This window comes from Mobula birostris, chromosome 2 (assembly GCF_030028105.1).
Source record: "Mobula birostris isolate sMobBir1 chromosome 2, sMobBir1.hap1, whole genome shotgun sequence".
Classification (NCBI taxonomy): Eukaryota; Metazoa; Chordata; class Chondrichthyes; order Myliobatiformes; family Myliobatidae; genus Mobula; species Mobula birostris.
In genome coordinates, this window is record NC_092371.1 from 10,077,900 (window position 1) to 10,100,580 (window position 22,681).

At 48.4% G+C, this 22,681-nt stretch overlaps 1 protein-coding gene across 3 annotated transcripts in view; it reads right to left on the reverse strand.

The window, feature by feature from the left end:
* Positions 1-22,284, reverse strand: part of LOC140212081 (CREB-regulated transcription coactivator 2-like) — a 43,832-nt gene extending 21,548 nt beyond the window's left edge. The window contains exons 1-4 of one of the 3 annotated variants that reach the window (XM_072282589.1): positions 21,941-22,283; positions 7,498-7,608; positions 2,314-2,415; positions 256-317 (exon numbers count right to left, since the gene is read on the reverse strand). In XM_072282589.1, the coding sequence (XP_072138690.1) occupies positions 256-317; positions 2,314-2,415; positions 7,498-7,608; positions 21,941-22,057 (392 nt within the window). In that variant the 5' untranslated portion in view covers positions 22,058-22,283. Of the gene's footprint in view, positions 1-255; positions 318-2,313; positions 2,416-7,497; positions 7,609-21,940 lie in introns of all 3 variants that reach the window. The other 2 variants (XM_072282580.1, XM_072282599.1) reach the window with 2 other exon arrangements.
* Between the last annotated feature and the right edge of the window lie 397 nt (positions 22,285-22,681).

Sequence of the window (22,681 nt, forward strand, 5' to 3'; positions counted from 1 at the left end):
GTGGGAATTGAACCCCGATCAGTGTTTGCTGGTGCTGTAAAGTGATGCAATAATCACTACGCTATCATGCCGCCCTTAAATATGGTTTGTAAATACAATACAAGCTGAGATAGGTGTCAGTGGTGACACTTGCATTAAGGCTGCCCCCTTGGACCGCCTTAGTTATTCATGTAAAACGATGTTTCATCGTATGTTTCAAAGTTCACATGGCAAATAAAGGTAATCTTTAAAAAGTTAACGAAAACAGCACTGTACCTTCTCCAGCTGGTGTCCGGGGGAGGCGACAGGTACGCCGAGCTGTACGGGGAGCTGTCAACGTGCACTCTTCAGTTAAGGAACTAAATTCCAGATGTAGAGACAGCCGTTGTCCAAAGCCAGCGTTCAAAGATCACAGCATGCTTACACGGTGCTGGCAATTGTCCGGGGGAGGGGCGGGGGGTGTGAGGTGCTTGGGTATCTCAAGGGGACTACCCTCTTGGAACGGCTGTTCAGCCACATGGTTTCTGTGTGTGATACAGAGGTAGCCTCACCTCTAAGATTGTGACGTCAGGAGAATTAGAAGCAAAGGTACACAGAGCTTAGCCAGGGGAGTCACACTGCACCTTTTGACACTTAGGACCTCCTAGTTCTGTCTGTTCTGGGACTTCTCACACACAACAGCCTCTTAGAGTTTACAGAGGATGATGCGAAAACAAGAAACCTCCCGTGAATGGCAGTTCTGTGGGTAAAAACTCCTTGTTAATGAGAATGGCCAGACCGGTTCAAGGCAACAGTAAATCAAATAAACAAGCATTACAACAGTGGTGTGCAGAAGAGCATCTCTGAATGCAAAACACATTGAAACTTGAAGAGGACGGGCTACAGCAGCAGAAGATTACACCGGGCTCCATTCCTGTACCTAACAGAGCGGCCACTGGGTGTATGTGCCTCTATATACCACACCAGGATTCATTTCCTTGTAAGCATTCACAGTAGAACAAAGAAAAACAATAGAATCAATGAAAAACTACACACTAAGACAGAAAACCAGTGTTGAAAAAAGACAAATTGTGAAAATATATTTTTAAAAAGTCAATAAATAAATACAGTGGATTCTAGTTAATTGGGCCATCAGTTAATCAGGGCAGCCACTAATATGGGACAACTTTTAAGGAACAAAAATTAATTGAGAAAATAGCCAGAATTTCTTTTGTTTATTTGGGACACTGCTGCTTAATTGGGACAAGAGACGGTTGCCGAACAGGTTCTAACTAGCGCCAGTCGCCCGCATTTGTGTAGCCATTAGACACCACGTCGTGCTTAAGGGTGAACGTTTTTTAAATAATGTCAGTTGCGTTTGTGTTCAAGAAGTAGTGATTTTTGTCACTGCTAGTTGGAGAGAAATAGGCAGTAAGACAATTCAGAACTGTTTTACTCTCTGTGGTTTCATGCATTCAGGCTTAGTGATGTAAGAAACAGTCGGGAGTGACAATGAAACGATTTCACTATTTCAACAAGTCAGGAACCATAAGGAATTTGAAGATATCGATAATCACCTTGAATGTTACAATGAAGATTTGGAGGATGCAGTCATCGATGGCATTGTACAAAGGCAGTCCAGTAGCTGTACTAGGTGTCTGCGCTGATTTTGTTCATTGCGTACACCAGAGGAACTTGTGTTGAAAACAGTTAGGAACTAATACACAGTTTTATAGTACGGCCGTACTATAGTGTTCTAATTTTTTCAGTGTTTCATTTAAACATGCAACTTGTTACTCAGATTGTGTCTTTCATACTTTAACTATTTCTATAAAACCTCAGCTAATTGGACAGCTGCTTAATTGGGCTAAAATGTACTGGTCCTAATTAACTGGAATCCACTGTATATAAATACATACTTTAACTAACTAAGTAACTAAGTTACTAAAGAAATAACAAACTAACTGAAGAAATAAATGAAATAAATTTGTTTAAAACTCAGGGCATCAGTTGAAGAGTTCTTGAGAGTGTGTTGAAAGGAATGTCCCGGGGGTGGGGCTTCTTCAGGACCGCACATTGAGCTGAGAAGTCAGACTGGAGAAGTTGCTGCGATCCTCTGCAGGACAGAAGGATTGAGAGGATATTTCACAGTGTCCAGCTGGCACTATTAGAGGGGATGTAAGTTTCAAATCTGGGGCAATAGATACAGCGAGCAGGGAATTGGAGGGAATAACTATGTTACTGGGAGCTGTATAGACCCAATGGGACAAATGTTTATAAGTGCACACATGCTCTGATTTGGTTCATTTCACCATTGCAACATTCTCGATGAGCTGTTGACCAAGGAAAGGATATCTGTCGCCTGTGCGGCGACATCAGCCTGGCGACCTGCACCCGCTCTACCAGACCGTGATGCCGCGTTCCCCGGCTTGAGTCCAGCCCAGAGTTGAAGGGACTCTGCAGATCAGAGCAAGATGAGACGTGAGCGCAGAGCAGACCAACCTGACGGCATCAACCCAGTGTTCATAGAACATAGAACAGTACAGCACAGCACAACACAGGCCCTTCGGCCCACAATAGGACAGCACAGCAGTATATTTCACTGGAGTTATTGCTGATTAATAAAATAGAATGGTATTATATATTTAATTAGAGATATAGTGAGGAACGGACTCTTTCGGCCCAACGAGCCTCACCACCCAGCACCCACCTATTTAACCCCAGACTAATCACAGGACAATTTACAGTGACTAATTAACCTACTAACCCATACGTCTTTGGACTGTGGGAGGAAACTGGACCACCTGGAGGAAACCCACACAGTCACGAGAAGAACATAAATCTTCAGAAGGCACCGGAATTGAACTCTGAACTCCAACGTCCCGAGCTGTAATACGGTCACACTAACCACTACTTACTGTTCCGACCCTTTAACCTACTCGGAGATCAATCTAACCCTTCCCCCTCACACAGCCCTCTATTTTTCTGTCATCCAGGTGCCTATCTAAGAGTGTTTTGAATGATCCTAATATATCTGCCCCTACCACCACCCCTGGCCGCAGGTTCCACGTGCCCACCACTCTCTGTGGGTTTGATTGGTGAGGTGGGTTAAGGGTTACGAGGAGAAGGCAGGAGAATGGGGTGAAAAGCAAAAACCCGACAAAGCAGCCCCCTTACACGGCACGGCACCCCGTCTGTCAGAGGACTCTGGTGAGCTGCTGTTGGTGGGCCACGCCCCAGTAGGGGTGATGGGGCTAAAGAAGAAACAGCGGCAGCAACACAGGGCTATTCAGCCCATCGAGACTGTCCACTCAGTCACAGTTGATCTTCGCTTTCAACCCCATTCTCACCTTAAGTACATTCAAACACTTGGCCTCCACAGCAGCGTGTGGCAATGAATTCCACTGATTCACCACCTTCTTGCTAAAGAAATTCCTCCTCATTTTCATTCTAAAGGAACATCCTTCCTATTCTGATGCTGTGCCTTCTAGTCCCAGACTTCTCCTGCCCCACCATAGGAAACATCCTCTTCCTCTCAATCCAGGCCTTTCGGTCTCAGGTAGGTTTCACTGAGAACCTAACCCCTCCCCTCCGCCCAATCATCCTTCCAAATTCCACCAAGTACAGGCATGAAGACATCAAACGCTGGCCCTCTCTAACGCCAGCACACTGTGGCTGTATTGTGTCCTGGAACAGGACCTGCCTTCAGGGGAGAAGCCAGGAGAATGGGGTGGAGAGGGAAAATAAATCAGCCACGATGGACTAACGGCAGGAGGAGAAGATGGCGTGCGCAGCTCTCCGGTGAAAAATGATGTTGTGTCTATTAAATAGGGGCCGTGAACAATTCTGATTTGATGGAGAATGGACGCGAAATCACAGAGGAACATCTACAGAAATTTCTGAAACGCCCGTTCGCTGCTGTCGTTACTGTGCGGTCGGGAATCTTTCGCAGGGTAGGCCTCAAAATCCCCGGCCTTGCCTGCTTTTGGCGACCAAGAAGGAGGTCGAATCTTTTGGTAGAGATGCCGCTCAGTACTTGGTGTCGGAGAGCTGATCAGAGCTCAAAGTTTTTGGATGACTCAGAGTCAGATTATGGTCGGCATGGCAGGGAGAGTTTTTCTTCCCTCTCCCGTCTGCGTGAGATGTGGGACATTTGAGAAACTTTGAACTTTACTGTGCTCACAGACTTTCTTCATCAAGTTATGGTATTCTGCACTGTTGTAACTATATGTATAATTATGTGGTTTTGTCAGTTTGTTCAGTCTTGGTTTGTCCTGTGTTTTGTGATATCACACCGGAGGAAATAATGTATCATTTCTTAATGCATGCATTACTAAATGACAGTAAAAGAGGACTACGTGTCTTCATAATCTAACAGAGCAGACTTGATGGGCTGAATGACCTAATTCTGCTCCTATATCTTATGGTCTTTATAGGAGCTCCCGAGGAGCCTGAGGACGGGTGTCAGGGGAAGCAGACTACCCTTGATGCCACTCAACACTCTGACGTGGAAACGCAGTGCCTGCACTCACCCGACCCTTCGCCCTTCAGCTTGCTGCTGCTTGTGGGATCCTGCTGTGCACAAAATGACTACCACAACAGGTCCCAAGCTGGCTGAGACACGTATGGGGGGGGGAGGGGTTGTCGAGAGTTGCTGGACGAAAGAACAGGCCATTCGGACCACTGCCCCTGTGACAAATTAAACTCAATGCTTTCTAGATGTAAGACCGTAAGACAGAGGAGCACAGTTTAGCCATTCGGCCCATCGAGTCTGCTCCAGCATTGCATCGTGGCTGTTTTATTATCCCTCTCAATCTTATTCTCCTTGAGCCATACACCTCCATTCCCCATCCCAAGTCGGTCAAAAAGCCTCTCTAAAACTTCTATTGTATCTGCGTCCACCACCGTCCCATTCAGGCGTCCACCACTCTGTTTAAAACTGGTCTATTCTTTAGCAAATTATGGTAGTGCTTTGCACTGTTGTAACTATATGTTATAATTATGTGGTTTTTGTCAGATTTTTAGTCTTGGTTTGTCTTGTGTTTCTGTGATATCATTCTGGAGGAACATTATATCATTTCTTCATGCATGCATTACTAAATGACAATAAAAGAGGACTGCGTGTCACACATCAAAGTTGCTGGTGAACGCAGCAGGCCAAGCAGCATCTATAGGAATCCTGACGAAGGGTCTCGGCCTGAAACGTCGACTGCACCTCTTCCTACAGATGCTGCCTGGCCTGCTGCGTTCACCAGCAACTTTGATGTGTGTTGCTTGAATTTCCAGCATCTGCAGAATTCCTGTTGGACTGCGTGTCCTCATAATCTAAAAAAAACCATGCCCTGCACATCTCCTTTGATCCTTCCCCCCTCTCATCTAAATGCACGTCCTCTAGCAATTGGCATTTCTGTGCTTGGGCAAAAGGAGAGCCTGCCCTATCCTTGCCTCTCATAATGCGATAAACCTCAGTCAGCTCTCCCCCTCAGCCTCTGCCGCTCCAGGGAAAACAACCCAAACACTTGTCCAACCTCTCCATGTAGCATGTGCTCGTGAATCGTAACTGTCCGTGGGAATCCCCTCTCCAGTGAAACTGAGTGAGCACCTTAATTACAGCGTTCAAGCACCTTCCCAGACAGAATGTTAGCAATCTCTACACTGAATTGTTTTCTTCAGATGAGTCTGCCACTTTGGAAGGAGCCTGGCAGAGACCAGTTAAGGGCAGCAGAAACTTTTTAACCTCACCGGGACCCCACTCCCCCCACACTCCTCTTAACCTCACTGTGACCCCATTACCCCACTCCCTTTAACCTCACCGTAACTCCATTTCCCCTCCCTCCCCACTCCCTTTAACCTCACCGTAACTCCATTTCCCCTCCCTCCCCACTCCTTTTAACCTCACCGTGACCCCATTCACCCCACTCCCTTTAACCTCACCGTGACCCCATTCACCCCACTCCTTTTAACCTCACCGTGACTCCATTCACCCCACTCCCTTTAACCTCACTGTAACCGCATTTCCCCTCCCCACTCCCCTTAACCTCACCGTGACTCCATTTGCCCAACTCCCTTTAACCCCACCGTGACCCCATTCACCCCACTCCCTTCAACCTCACCATGACCCCATTCACCCCACTCCCTTCAACCTCACCATGACCCCATTCACCCCACTCCCTTTAACCTCACTGTAACTGCATTTCCCCTCCCCACTCCCTTTAACCTCACCGTGACTCCATTTGCCCAACTCCCTTTAACCTCATCGTGACCCCATTCACCCCACTCCCTTCAACCTCACCATGACCCCATTCACCCCACTCCCTTTAACCTCACCGTGACCCCATTCGCCCCGCTCCCTTTAACCTCACCGTGATCCCATTCACCCCACTCCCTTTAACCTCACTGTAACCGCATTTCCCCTCCCCACTCCCTTTAAACCCTCACTGTGACCCCGTTCACCCCACTCCCTTTAACCTCACCGTGACCCTATTCCCCCACTCCCTTTAACCTCACCGTGACCCCATTCACCCCACTCCCTTTAACCCTCACTGTGACCCCGTTCACCCCACTCCCTTTAACCTCACTGTGACCCTATTCCCCCACTCCCTTTAACCTCACCGTTGACACCATTTCCCCAACACTCCCTTAAATTTCAACAGGACCCCATTATTCCCACACTCCCTTTAACCTCATCAAATTCTCCTCTTCCGCACACCTTTAAAACAACCTTGAAAATTTTGCTGTAATTTTCCTTCTGTTTCAAAATATACTTTATTCATAAAAATTCTAATGTACATAAAACAAACAGGTAAATATTTTCACGTTATAACATCAGCACGTTATCAGTTAGTAACTTTTGTGGAGTTAAGTGGTTCATGAAAAAGCAAAGTGAGCTAAAACAAGTGGAAAAAGTTGTTGGAACTCTGCAGTTCGGGTGACATCTATAGGGGTAGCCTCCAACCTTATGGCGTGAACATCAATCACTCTCCCTTCTCTTTCTCCATTCCACATTCTGGTTCCCCACTCAGCCCTTCTCTTCTTCTCAGCGGCCATCACTTCCCTGTTTCTCACTTAATCCACCGTTCCCCACACAGCCACCTTCCCCCTCACTAGGTCTCATGTATCACCTGCCAGCTTGTACCCCTCCCGTCACCCCCTTCCTATTATTCACCCTCTCAGCCCCCTTCCCATCCATTCCTCATGACAGGTCTCGGCCCAAAGTGTCAGCTGCTTATTCTCCTCCATATTTGTTACCTGACCCGCTGAGTTCCTCCAGCACTTTGTGCGTGTTGCTCAAAGTTTCCAGCATCTGCAAAATCTCTTGTGTTGATGAAAGTTAGCTAAAGGTTTGTAAGGTGATTAAAAAGTGTAACATTCAATTGTTTAGAAAATCAGGCGGTCCAGCAGCAGAGGCCAGAGAGTGTCTTAGCAAAAGGTTTGAAGACCCCTAGAGCTGAGCGGAGGCAAGAAGTGCCACTGACCCCTGATTCAGTCTCGTTCGGGAGGTGCATCAGAGCAACCATTAGTGACGAAGAGGTATGGTACCTGGAACTCAGAAGTGTTGCTCGAGATGGCGTTGACGTTCGGTAGCGAGCCTCCATAATACTGCCCTCGTGTCTGTGACAGGCGAAGCTGGTGCACTTTCTGAGCTTGTAACTGGAAGGGTGGGGTATGGAAAAGGACAAGGTTAAGTGGGCAGGCAAAGTGTGCACGTGTGTACAGGTACATGACAAATATAAATCTCACACACACACACACAGGCACAGATACACACACAGACACAGACACACACATGCACACACAAACATGCGTGCGTGCACACACACAAACACACTCACACAGGCACAGATACACACACAGACACATACACACACACACACACATGCGTGCACGCACACACACAGGCACAGATACACACACAGAAACAGGCACACACATACAAACACAGACACACATGCACAGATGCACAGATACAAAGACACATGCACACGCGTGCAGGCACACAGATACACACGACACAGACAAGCACACACACACACACAAGCAAGGCTGAGCAGACAGAAGAAAACCAATTCAATCCAACCATCAGCAAGAACCCAGAATCATCAAGACCCAGTGGATGAAAGCCATGGCCATTATACAATGTCAAATACAGGTGCCTCAATGAGAATGAGATCATGAGATTATCCAGACAAGAGAAGGGCCATCCCCTCCAGTGCTGTATCCATGTGTTTGATAGTGACAAACCCTCCCCACCAGTACTATACCCCCGATGTTTTACAGGACAAACCTGTCCCCACCAGTATTGTACCTCGGTGTTACACAGTGACAGACCTGTCTCTTCCTGAAACCTAAACAATCAGCAGAAACCACTGCTTCCACAGAAAACTATTAAAATACCCTACAGCATTAGCAGCAAAATCTTAGCCAGGGCATTACACTACCTCCCACCCCACTAAAAATAGTCATGTCCTCATGACTTTGAGATTTATTAACCCATCAGCAGAGTTTTCAAAGGAATTTCATGAGGTTGGGACCTCCAATCCACTTGTAAATGGCCATGACACATCTCACTCTGGGGATAGATGTGACACTGTTTTCCCGGTGCATCATACACCAGTCTATCTGGCGTTTCCTGACTCTCTGAGACTTCCTTCTTCCACCTTCAGCTCTTATAGCTTCAAACACCCCTTGTGACTCTTCCTATCTACCACTCATGTCTTCTGGCGTCTCAGGTTTCCCTGCTCTGTGACTGAACTTAGTTTCCTTCAGTGTAAGCAGGTGCTGCTAAACATCTTCAAACCCCACTGGTGCTAACCGGTGAGACCTCTGTCAGAATAGTGTGGCATAATCAGCATCAGACTCGTCAGCAAAAAACTCATCTTCACATCCCAACATCTCTGTTAATCTCCTTTTCCATTCCTTCGACATTCTGGCAAACTTAGGGCTTCCTGTCACCCTAGCTACTCCTCTAAGACGTAACATGACAGGTTGAGACTGGGTGCACCACACAGTTCCTCGTTTCTGCTCATCGTCCTGCTTAGGAGGAACTTGCACTTTCTCAAAAGCAGCTCTGAACACAGGGTGAATGGACGAGGTTTTCAAAAGATTCTCTCCATCTCTGTGGTTAAGAAGGCATACAGTGCATTGGCTCTCTGTGGTTAAGAAGGCATACAGTACATTGGCCTTTATCAATTGTGGGATTGAGTTTAAGAGCTGAGAAGTAATGTTGCAGCTATATAGGACCCTGGTCACACCCCACTTGGAGTTCTGGTCACCTCACTACAGAAGGGATGTGAAAACCATAGAAAGGGTGCAGAAGAGATTTACAAGGATGTTGCCTGGATTAGGGAGCATGCCTTATGAGAATAGGTTGAGTGAACTCGGTCTTTTCTTCTTGGAGCGATGGAGGGTGAGAGGTGACCTGACAGAGGTGTACAAGATAATGTGAGGCATTGATTATGTGGATAGTCAGAGGCTTTTTCCCAGGGCTAAAATGGCTAGTGCAAGAGAGCACAGTTTTAAGGTGCTTGGAAGTAGGTACAGAGGAGATATCAGGGGTAAGATTTTTACGCAGAGAGTGGTGAGTTTGTGGAATGGGTTGCTGGCGGTGGTGGTGGAGGAGGAAACGATAGAGTCTTTTAAGAGACTCCTGGATGGATACATGGAGCTTAGAAAAATAGAGGCTATGGGTAAGCCTAGGTAGTTCTAAGGTAAGGACATGTTCAGCACAGTTTTGTGGGCCAAAGGGCCTGTACTGTGCTGTAGGTTTCTATGTTTCTCTGCTTGCATGCTCCCAGCAGCCTTCTCACAACGGCAGTGTTTGTCCCCACAAGAATGGAAGCTCCACCCTTTTCAACCGGATCCGGGCAGACCAACACTGGTGTATCAATAGTCTCAGTTACTCCAACATCTGCTTCAAAAACTCTAGTTTCAATGTCAAGTAACCATTGTATAGATGCTCATCAGTACTAAGCCCCAAAATCTCAAGTGAATCCATGGTGAATACATCAAAACCCAGTTGTAAAAGGTTCTATAAAGAAACTTGAGAACCTGTGTCATGTACGGCCCTGGCATAAACATCTTCAATCTGTCACAGTCATAGTCATAGTCATACTTTATTAATCCCGGGGGAAATTGGTTTTCGTTACAGTTGCTCCATAAATAATAGATAGTAATAACCATAAATAGTTAAATAGTAATATGTAAATTATGCCAGGAAATAAGTCCAGGACCAGCCTATTGGCTCAGGCTGTCTGACCCTCCAAGGGAGGAGTTGTAAAGTTTGATGGCCACAGGCAGGAATGACTTCCTATGACGCTCTGTGTTGTATCTCGGAAGAATGAGTCTCTGGCTGAATGTACTCCTGTGCCCAACCAGTACATTATGTAGTGGATGGGAGACATTGACCAAGATGGCATGCAACTTAGACAGCATCCTCTTTTCAGACACCACCATCAGAGAGTCCAGTTCCATCCCCACAACATCACTGGCCTTACAAATGAGTTTGTTGATTCTGTTGGTGTCTGCCACCCTCAGCCTGCTGCCCCAGCACACAACAGCAAACATGATCGCACTGGCCACCACAGACTCGTAGAACATCCTCAGCATCGTCCGGCAGATGTTAAAGGACCTCAGTCTCCTCAGGATACATCAGAGCTTGGTCCCACTAAACCTTCAGGAATATTGCTTTGTACTTTGATATTTCCTTTGATACACTGATAGGCACGTATCCTCTCCAAAACGCCAGCCTGCTCCTTCACTGGGTCCTTCTGTAGTTTTACCTCTTCTCTGTGTGATTAACGGCTGATTTACTTTTCAAAGATTTTCCTGTCCTTCAAACTCCCGCTTGAAATGTCCACCTTCTCCGCAGTTGTAACGGAAAATACCGGTTGCTTCCCTGGTTAAGAGACCCCCTTCAGTAGCATTGGTACGTCCCACCAGTGGGTCCGGCTTCCTATCGGTTTTGCCAGGCTTGGTGGCAGCACCAACCAACATCATCCGAGATACCCCGGCCCTCAGATCTTTCATGACACCTTGCAAAATCCCCACTTGTGCAGCATCAGTGGTTGCTTGAGCAACAGAGACTACTACCGAAGCCTGTGCCCTGCTGATGGAGACTCCCACTCCCCTACTGCATTTTCCACCTCTAACTTCTCCGAGTAACTCGGTAAAAGATGGAGGAGGGAGCATTTGCGGGTCATTCGAATGCGTAGAGCAATCCCAATATGTGACAGCGCGCCATGCTCAAGCAATTTCTCTCAGACAGCTGAATGCCCCTTTTGTGGCACAAACAGAGCAGCAGCTTCGTTCCTTCCTCCTGAAATATCTGCCTAAGATTGGCTGCACTTTCTGCAGTGCCAAAAGTATCATCCAGAGCTTTCAGGTAATTAGCCAATGTAGCCAATAGGGGACAAGTTCTCCTCTACAATCACTCTGAGCACCGGTGCCCCACAAGGCTGTGTACTCAGCCCCCTGCTGTACTCACTGTACACCCATGATTGTGTAGCCAAGTTTCCATCAAACTCAATATATAAGTTTGCTGATGTCACAATAATTGTAGGTCGTATCTCGGGTAATGATGAGTTTGAGTACAGAGAGGAAATTAAGAACCTGGTGGCATGGTGCGAAGACAATAACCTATCCCTCAATGTCAGCAAGATGAAGGAATTGGTTGTTGACTTCAGAAGGAGTAGCGGACCGCACGACCCAATTTACATCAGTGGTGCGCAAGTGGAACAGGTCAAAAGCTTTAAATTTCTCAGGGTCAATATCACAAATGACCTGACTTGGTCCAACCAAGCAGAGTCCACTGCCAAGAAGGCCCACCAGCGCCTTTACTTCCTGAGAAAATTAAAGAAATTTGGCCTGTCCCCTAAAACCCTCACTAATTTTTATAGATGCTCCGTAGAAAGCATTCTTCTAGGGTGTATCACAACCTGTTATGGAAGTTCTCCTGTCCAAGACCGGAAGAAGCTACAGAAAATCATGAACACGGCGCAGCGCATCACACAAACCAATCTTCCGTCCTTGGACTCACTTTACACCGCATGCTGTCGGAGCAGTGCTGCCAGGATAATCAAGGACACGACCCACCGAGCCAACTTTTTGTCCCTCTTCCCTCCGGGAGAAGGCTCAGGAGCTTGAAGACTCATATGGCTAGATTTGGCAACAGCTTCTTTCCAACTGTGATAAGGCTGCTGAACGGATCCTGACCCGGATCTGGGCCGTACCCACCAAATATCCGGACCTGCCTCTCGGTTTTTTTGCACTACCTTACTTTCCATTTTACTACTTTCCATTTATGATTTATAATTTAAATTTTTCATATTTACTATTGATTTGTAATCCAGGGAGGGGGAAGCGCAGAATCAAATATCGCTGTGATGATTTATGTTCTAGTATCAATTGTTTGGCGACAATAAAATATAAAGTATAAAGTAGCTAATGGATTTTTGCCTTGAGGAACCTCACTATATCAGCCGCCGGCCCCTTTTAGCTCTCTACCTGTCTCAGTTTTTTTCACATTGTCCGAGAACTGCCATTCACCCAGTAACTGAGATGTCTGTTCAGCCCAAGTCACATATTCTTCTTCCCCATCGGTTGTGAGCTTGACCCCAGCCGACAATAACTTTGGCTTTCCGCAGATATACTTCTGCATTTATCAACCAGTGATGAAATAGTGATTCACAATTGGAGGCCATAATATAAATAACATCAGATATGCTGATGACATCGTACTAATAGCTGACTCGGAAACAAAACTTCAGGAACTACTCACTATCGTGGCAGCAGAAAGTAATCGCAGAGGCCTCTCAATCAACACCAGGAAGACAGAAAGCATGGTCATCTCCAGAAAGACAAACATCCCACAATGTGTGATCAAGATCAGAAACACAAACATAAAACAACTCAACAAATTCAGATATCTTGGCAGCCTAATAACAAGTGATGGCAGGTGCGACACAGATATCAAATACAGAATAGCAATGGCAAAAGAAGCTTTCCAAAAAATGAAGACCATATTAACAAACAGAAAGATGAGCACGTACACTAAAAACAGAATACCGCAGTGCTACATTTATTCTATCCTGACTTATGGAAGTGAATGCTGGACCATTTCTCCAGCAATGGGAAAGAGACTAGAAGCAGCTGAATTATGGTTCTACAGGAGAATGTTAAAAATATCATGGACCACACACACATCAAATGAAGAAGTTCTCAGAAGAGCCCAAGCAGTTCGATCACTCATACCAACAATAAGAGAAAGACAACTCAGATTTCTAGGACACATCATGCGGAAAGATGAACTAGAAATACTCATACTCTCTGGAAAGATCGAGGGGAGCAAACCTAGAGGAAGACCTCAGCTTACGTACATCAAAAGCCTAGCCAGGTGGCTACACATCGAGGAAATGGAAGTCATCCAAAGAACAAGGGATAGATCTATATGGAAAACCATGGTCACCAACATCCACATTGGATATGGTACCTAGACAGACGGACAGATGTAATAGCCAAAATGAGCTCAGAAATTAAATCAACTGCTGAAGAACTCAGGAGACCTTTCCCATTAGACAACTCCTTTTCCTCACTCCACAGAAACGAGAGCAATTTGTCTTTAAAGTCTCCACCCTCAGCTATGGGAAACTCATCTTCCAAACTGGCAGCCTCACTTACACTCCCCTCTTCTCTGAAAGTACGGACGGCCCATGGCCCTGCTTCTCCAGGTGCCCCAGTCATACCAGGCAGATCCACTCCCGTCATATCATTGCCAGTCTCAACTAAAACAACGCCTTTGCCCGCTGCTCGGTCAAACTGACGTTCCATGATTGTAACTTTCCCCAATACTGAAACCACACTTAAAACTCTGATCAGCAATTCATCTGGGCTGTGGATATGCAACCCGCTCAGAACACAAGCATTAGTTACAGGTGATCTCTTTGAATCACATCAACGCTTATCGCTGTGGCATCCATAATCACGAATCTTAACCACTTTCCCGGACACAGGCTTAAACACACACCTCACTTAATCAATTCTTAGCAAATATACAGCATTCAGTGAATCCAATCTCAGACGAGCCCCCAAAAATAACCCCTTTTTCCCGGGCATCTCGAGAAACACGGCTCACCAGCTCCTCACTAACAGCCACTGGACTCAGCGGTGACAAAACCACCTTTCTCAAACTTCGTGCATGTAGGACTAATATCACCGGGATACTAATAAAACCGGGAAGTTGGGATGTTTCTACCACCCAAACCCTGATCTGTGCAAATACTGCTCTCAACCATCTTCCCTCTTGTTTCCTCACAGCTCCCGGTAAATCCACCTCGACCCACACAAGTTTCCGCCCAACTTTCTCTAGAACCTTCTCTCAATGCCAGCATCCTGATTAGGTGTAACACAATCAAGTCAAGTCACTTTTTATTGTCATTTCGACCATAACTGCTGGTATAGTACACAGTTAAAAACGAGACGACGTTTTTCAGGACCATGGTGCTACATGAACAATACAAAAACTACATTGAACTACGTAAAGAACAACACAAAACTACACTAGACTACATACCTACCCTGGACTGCATAAAGTGCACAAAACAGTGCAAGCATTACAATAAATAATAAACAAGACAATAGGCACAGTAGAGGGCAGTAGGTTGGTGTCAGTCCAGGCTCTGAGTATTGAGGAGTCTGATGGCTTGGGGGAAGAAACTGTTACGTAGTCTGTTCATGGGAGCCCGAATGCTTCGGTGCCTTTTTCCAGAGGGAGAAGAGTTTGTATGAGGGGTGCGTGGGCTCCTTCATAATGCTGTCTGCTTTACAGATGCAGTGTGTGGTGTAAATGTCTCTAATGGCCGGAAGAGAGACCCAGATGATCTTCTCAGCTGACCTCACTATCCGCTGCAGGGTCTTGCTATCCGAGTTGGCACAATTTCTGAACCAAGCAGTGATGCAGCTGCTCCCAATACAACCTCTGTTGAATGTGGTGAGGATGGGGGGGTGGGAGATTGTCTTTTCTCAGCCTTTGCAGAAAGTAGAGACACTGCTGGGCTTTCTTTGCTATGGTGCTGGTGTTGAGGAACCAGGTGAGATTCTCCACCAGGTGAACAGCAAGAAACTTGGTGCTCTTAACGATCTCTATGGAGGAGTCATCAATGTTCAGCGGAGAGTGGTCGCTCCGTGTCCTCCTGAAGTCAACAACCATCTCTTGTTTTGTTCACATTCAGAGACAGGTTGTCGGCCCTGCACCAGTCCGTTAGCCACTGCACCTCCTCTCTGTATGCTGACTCATCGTTCTTGCTGATGAGACCCACCACGGTCGTGTCATCGGCGAACTGGATGATGTGGTTCGAGCTGTGTGTTGCAGCACAGTCGTGGGTCAGCAGAGTGAACTGCAGTGGACTGAGCACACAGCCCTGAGGGGCCCCCGTGCTCAGTGTGATAGTGTTGGAGATGCTGCTTCCAATCTGAACTGTCTGAGGTCTCCCAGTCAGGAAGTCTAGGATCCAGTTGCAGAGGGAGGTGTTCAGGCCCAGTAGGCTCAGCTTTCCAATCAGTTTCTGAGGAATAATTGTGTTGAATGCTGAACTGAAGTCTATGAACAGCATTCGAACGTACGTGTCTTTTTTGTCCAGGTGGGTTAGGGCCAAGTGGAGGGTGATGGTAACGGCGTTGTCTGTTGAGCGGTTGGGACGGTACACGAACTGCAGGGGGTCCAGTGAGGGGGGCAGCAGGGTCTTGATGTGCCTCATGACGAGCCTCTCGAAACACTTCATGATGATGGATGTGAGTGCGACGGGATGGTAGTTGTTGAGGCAGGACACTGAAGACTTCTTCGGCACGGGGACGATGGTGGCGGCCTTGAAGCACGTAGGAACGACGGCGCTGCTCAGGGGGATGTTGAAGATTTCAGTGAGAATCTCAGCTAGCTGGTCTGCACATCCCCTAAGCACTCTGCCAGGAATATCGTCTGGTCCAGCAGCCTTCTGTGGGTTGACCCTGCACAGGGTTCTCCTCACAGCGGCCACGGTAAGACACAGCACCTGGTCGTTTGGAGGAGGGGTAGGCTTCCTCGCCGCCACGTCATTTTCTGCCTCAAAACGAGCGTAGAAGTTATTCAATGCATCTGGGAGGGAGGCATCACCAGCACAGTCAGGTGATGTTGTCTTGTAGTTGCTGATGTCCTGAATGCCCTCCCACATGCGCCGTGTGTTGCCGCTGTCCTGGAAGTGGCTGTGGATTCGCTGGGCGTGTGCACGCTTTGCCTCTCTGATGGCCTGGGACAGTTTGGCCCTCGCTATTGTTAGGGCTGCCTTGTCGCCTGCTCTGAAGGCGGAGTCACAGGTCCTCAGCAGTGCACGCACCTCCACGGTCATCCATGGCTTCTGGTTAGCACGTGTAGTGATGGCCTTGGCCACAGTGACGTCATCGACGCACTCGCTGATGTAGCTAGTCACTGATGCCGCGTACTCCTCCAAGATGGTAGAATCGCCATCGGTTGCAACCTCCCTGAACATGTGCCAGGCAGTGTGCTCAAAGCAGTCTTGAAGAGCAGAGATGGCTCCTGCTGGCCAGGTTTTCACCTGCTTCTGAACTGGTCTGGAGCGCCTGACAAGCGGTCTGTATGCTAGAATTAGCAAAACAGAGATATGGTCTGAGTAACCGAGGTGGGGGTGGGGCTCCGCCCGGAACGCGTTGGGAATGATTGTGTTTGTATCCAACGCGTTCTCCCCCCTCGTTGCAAAGTCCATATACTGATGGAATTTGGGGAGTGCTGACTTAAGGTTCACGTGGTTAACATCTCCAGCGACAATAAACAGTCCATCAGGGTGTGCGTTCTGCAGTTCGCTAATAGCCCCATACAGTTCACAAGGTGCTCCCTTAGCATTAGCGCTGGGGGGAATGTAGACACCGACTATAAGGACAGTGGTGAATTCCTGTGGCAAATAAAATGGTCTGCATCTAAAAGTCACAAACTCCACTAGCGATGAGCAGTATCTTGAAACCAGCACAGAGTTCTTGCACCATTCCGTATTGATGTAAACACACAAGCCATCACCGCGAGTCTTACCGGAGAGAGCTGCATCTCTGTCCGCTCGAAACAAGACGAGCCCATCCAGCTGAATGACAGCGTCCGGGATTCCATCGGTGAGCCACATTTCCATGAAAACATATGCACAGCAGACTCTGTACTCCCGCCAAGTATTTCGTTGGAGTTGGATGTAGTCCAATTTATCGTCCAGGGAGCGGACATTGGAGAGCAGAATGGATGGGAGAGCCGGCCGGCCAGGGTTTGCTTTTTGCCTGGCACGGACTCCTGTCCGCTTGCCTCACTTCCACTTCCTCGCACACCGCTTACGACGTTCCCACCTCTGGCCACCAGCATCAGGCAACTCTGAGGACTGTAGGCCTGATCCCCTCAGCAAGCCAAGGTCGCGTAATTTAACCAGCAGATCTTCATGAAGGTTTGTTTTTGGGCGATCTCTATATTGTAGCAGTATCTGGCGATGGTAGATAGTCGCTCTGTTATCCACGCGCTCAAATCAAAAATTGTGCCTTAAAAGTAAACTGAAAAATTTGAATTAAAGTAACACCAGATCCAAAAGGCCACAACTGCCATGCTGCGCCACCTGCTGGGAATGAAAGGATGACCCGACTAGAACTATACTGCGATGCTAAACAGTGACAGACCCGTCCCCACCGGTACTGTACCCCAGTATTATACAGCGACAGACCCGTCCCCACCAGTACTGTACCCCAGTGTTATACAGTGACAGACCCATTCCCACCAGTACTGTACCCCAGTTTTATACAGTGCCAGACTCATCCGCACTGGTACTGTACCCGGGTGTTATACAGTGACAGATCCATTCCCACCAGTACTGTAAGCCGGTGTTATACAGTGACAGACCCATCCCCAATGGTACTGTACCCAAGTGTTATACAGAGGCAGATCTGTCCCAACCAGCACTGTAACCTGGCTTTATAAAGTGATAGTCCCAATCCCACCGGTACTGAACTCTCGTTGTAAAAATGACAGACCTGTCCTCACCGGTACTGTAGCTCAGTGTTATACAGCAAGAGACTTGTACCCATCTGCATCGGTACTGTACGCTGGTGTTACAGATTGACAGAGCTGTCTCCATTGGTAGTGTACAACAGTGTTATACAGTGACAGACCCATCCCTACTGGTACTATATCCTGGTGTTATACAGTGACGGACCCGTCCCCACCAGTACTGTACCCCAGTGTTAGACAGTGACAGACACATCCCCACTGGTACTGTACCCTGGTTTTATACAGTGATAGACCTGTCCCCACCGGTACTGTACCCCAGTATTAGACAGTGATAGACCCGTCCCCACCGGCACTGTACCCCGGTTTTATACAGTGATAGACCCGTCCCCACTGGTACCGTACCCCGGTGTTAGACAGTGACAGATTGCCCCTACCAGTACCGTACCCCAGTGTTATACAGTGACTGGCCCGTTCCCACCAGTACTGTACTCCAGTGTTATACAGTGACAGCCAGTCCCCACCGGTACCGTACCCCAGTGTTATACAGTGACAGACCCATCCCCACCAGTACTGTATCCCGGTGTTATACAATGACAGACCTGTCCCCACTGGTACTGTACCCCAGCGTTATACGGTGACACACCTGTCCCCACCAGTACTGTATCCCAGTGTTATATAGCGACAGACCTGTACCACTGGTACTGTACCCCGGTGTTATACAGTGACAGACCCATCCCCACTGGTACTGTACCCTGGTGTTATACAGTGACAGACCCATCCCCACCGGTACCGTACCCCAGTGTTATACAGCAACAGACTAGTAGCCATCTCCATCGGTACTGTACGCTGGTGTTACAGATTGACAGAGCTGTCTCCACTGGTAGTGTACAACAGTATTATACAGTGACAGACCCATCCCCACAGGTACTGTACCCCGGTGTTATACAGTGACAGACCTGTCCCCACCGGTACCGTACCCCAGTGTTATACAGTGACAGACCCATCCCCACAGGTACTGTACCCCAGTGTTATACAGTGACAGACCCATCCCCACCGGTACTGTACCCCAGTGTTATACAGTGATAGACCTGTCCCCACCGGTACTGTACCCTGGTGTTATACAGTGACAGACCCGTCCCCACAGGTACTGCACCCCGGTGTTATACAGTGACAGACCCGACCCCACAGGTACTGTAACCAAGTGTTATACAGTGACAGACTCATCCCCACCATTCCCGTACACAGGTGTTATAAAGAGACAGTACCGTCACCACCGGTACTGTACCCCAGGGTGATACAGTGATAGACCTGTCCCCACCGGTATCGTACCCTGGTGTTATACAGTGACAGACCCGTCCCCACTGGTTCTGTACCCTAGTGTTAAAAGTGATAGACCCACCAATACTGTAGCTCAGTGTTATACAGCAACAGACTTGTAGCCATCTCCATTGGTACTGTACCCTGGTGTTACAGATTGACAGAGCTGTTTCCATTGGTAGTGTACAACAGTATTATATAGTGACAGACCCATCCCCACAGGTACTGTACCCCGGTGTTATACAGTGACAGACCCGTCCCCACCAGTACCGTACCCCAGTGTTATACAGCAACAGACTAGTAGCCATCTCCATCGGTACTGTACGCTGGTGTTACAGATTGACAGAACTGTCTCCACTGGTAGTGTACAACAGTATTATACAGTGACAGACCCATCCCCACAGGTACTGTACCCCAGTGTTATACAGTGACAGACCCATCCCCACCGGTACTGTACCCCAGTGTTATACAGTGATAGACCTGTCCCCACCGGTACCGTACCCTGGTGTTATACAGTGACAGACCCGTCCCCACAGGTACTGCACCCCGGTGTTATACAGTGACAGACCCGACCCCACAGGTACTGTAACCAAGTGTTATACAGTGACAGACTCATCCCCACCATTCCCGTACACAGGTGTTATAAAGAGACAGTACCGTCAGCACCAGTACTGTATCATATTGTTACACAGTGACAGACGTCCCCATCTGTACTGTACACCGGTGTTATACAGTGACAGACCCATCCCCACCAGTACTGTACCCCAGTGTTATATAGTGACAGACCCGTCCCCACCTGTACTGTACACCAGGTTATACAGTGACAGACCCATCCACAATGGTACCGTACCCTAGTGTTATACAGTGACAGATTCATCCCTACCAGTACTGTACCCTGGTGTTATATAGTGACAGACCCGTCCCCACCTGTACTGTACGCCAGGTTATACAGTGACAGACCCATCCACAATGGTACCGTACCCTAGTGTTATACAGTGACAGATTCATCCCTACCAGTACTGTACCCCAGTGTTATACAGTGACAGACCCATCCCCACCAGTACTGTACCCCGGTGTTATATAGTGACAGACCCGTCCCCACCTGTACTGTACGCCAGGTTATACAGTGACAGACCCATCCACAATGGTACCGTACCCTAGTGTTATACAGTGACAGACCCATCCCCACCAGTACTGTACCCCAGTGTTATACAGTGACAGACCCATCCCCACCAGTACTGTACCCCAGTGTTATATAGTGACAGACCCGTCCCCACCTGTACTGTACACCAGGTTATACAGTGACAGACCCATCCACAATGGTACCGTACCCTAGTGTTATACAGTGACAGATTCATCCCTACCAGTACTGTACCCCGGTGTTATATAGTGACAGACCCGTCCCCACCTGTACTGTACGCCAGGTTATACAGTGACAGACCCATCCACAATGGTACCGTACCCTAGTGTTATACAGTGACAGATTCATCCCTACCAGTACTGTACCCCAGTGTTATACAGTGACAGACCCATCCCCACCAGTACTGTACCCCGGTGTTATATAGTGACAGACCCGTCCCCACCTGTACTGTACGCCAGGTTATACAGTGACAGACCCATCCACAATGGTACCGTACCCTAGTGTTATACAGTGACAGACCCATCCCCACCAGTACTGTACCCCAGTGTTATACAGTGACAGACCCATCCCCACCGGTACTGTACCCCGGTGTTATATAGTGACAGACCTGTCCCCACCTGTACTGTATGCCAGGTTATACAGTGACAGACCCGTCCACTATGGTACCGTACCCTAGTGTTATACAGTGACAGATTCATCCCTACCAGTACTGTACCCATTTGTTATACAGTGACAGACCAATCCCCACCAGTACTGTACCCCAGTGTTATACAGTGACAGACCCTTCCCCCACCGGTACTGTACCCCGGTTTTATACAGTGACAGACCCTCCCCCACCAGTACTGTACCCCAGTGTTATACAGTGACAGACCCATCCCCAGGTACTGTACCCCGGTTTATACAGTGACAGACACGTCCCCACCGGTACTGTACCCCAGTGTTACACAGTGACAGACTTGTCCCCACTGGTACCGTACGCAGAGTTATACAGTAACAGACCCGTCCCCAACGGCACTGTAGCTCAGCTCAGTGTTATACAGTGAATGACCCATCCCCGCCGATACTGTAGCCGGGTGTTATACAATGACAGATCCGTTCCCAATGGTACTGTACAACAGTGTTATACAGTTACAGGCCTGTTCCCACCGGTACTGTACCCCATATTTTTCAGTGACAGAATTGTCCTCGCCGATACTGTGACCCAGTGTTACAGAGTGACAGATCCGTCCCCACCGATCCTGTATCCCGTGCTTTTCAGTGACAGATCGGCCCCAACCAACACGACACCGCAGTTTTATACAGTGACAGATCGTCCCCCTCGGTACTGTACCTCAGTGTTATACAGCGACAGGGGCGTTCCCACTTGGTGTGTAACCCGAAGTTGGTCGCGCCAGTACTCTCAGGGGCCCCGGCGTGGAAGTGACCGGAGAGCCCGGGGCCTAGCCAGGCCGCGGCCCTCGGTTTGATGGTTCGCCGTCGACCCGGGACCGACCCGACGCGCTTCTTACCCGCGAGTTGTTGAGCTCCATCATCACTTCCTCGAAGGCGGCCGTCTCCTCAGCCTGCTTCTGGTTGTGCAGCGCGATCTTTTCGCTGAATTTCCGAGGGTTATTCGCTGCCGCCATGTTGATGGCGATCGCGCCCTGGCCGCCCGCGGGCGCTGGGGCGGAGAGGAGAAGCTGTCCGGAACCCGATTGAACCAAAACCCGGCCGCCCGGCGCCTCACAGCGCCTGCCGGGACCTGTGGTCCACCGACCCCTCCCGTCTCCTCGCTTCAACTCCTCCGATCCCTGTAGCTCCACCTGGTACTACACCTCCCAAGATGCTCAGCCTCTGAACGTTTGATATCGGACCCACCTCCCCCCTAGGCATTGTGGTTATCGTAGTTCATTTTTCATAATTCTCGCGGTGCCGACACACGAACTCCTGGAGGAGCAGGGCGGCGTATGGAGTGTCCACCTTCATCTGCCTCAGACCTTCCTCCCCCTCTTGGAAATGAAACACAAGGGACGGCTGGTGCTGCCGTGTGGGAATGCACGAACTGCCGTAAGAACTCAGCAGGTCAGGCAGCATCCGAGGGAGGAAAGGGAACCCGTTCAGCCCCGAAACATGTGTTGCTTCAGATTCCAGTATCGCAGCAATTCTGAGGGTTTTAAGGGTGTGATCCCTCTGTTCCTCCACACATCTACGAGTCCTGCCATTAAGCCCGTATTCTGCCTTCAAGTTCAACCTTCCAAACTGAATCACTT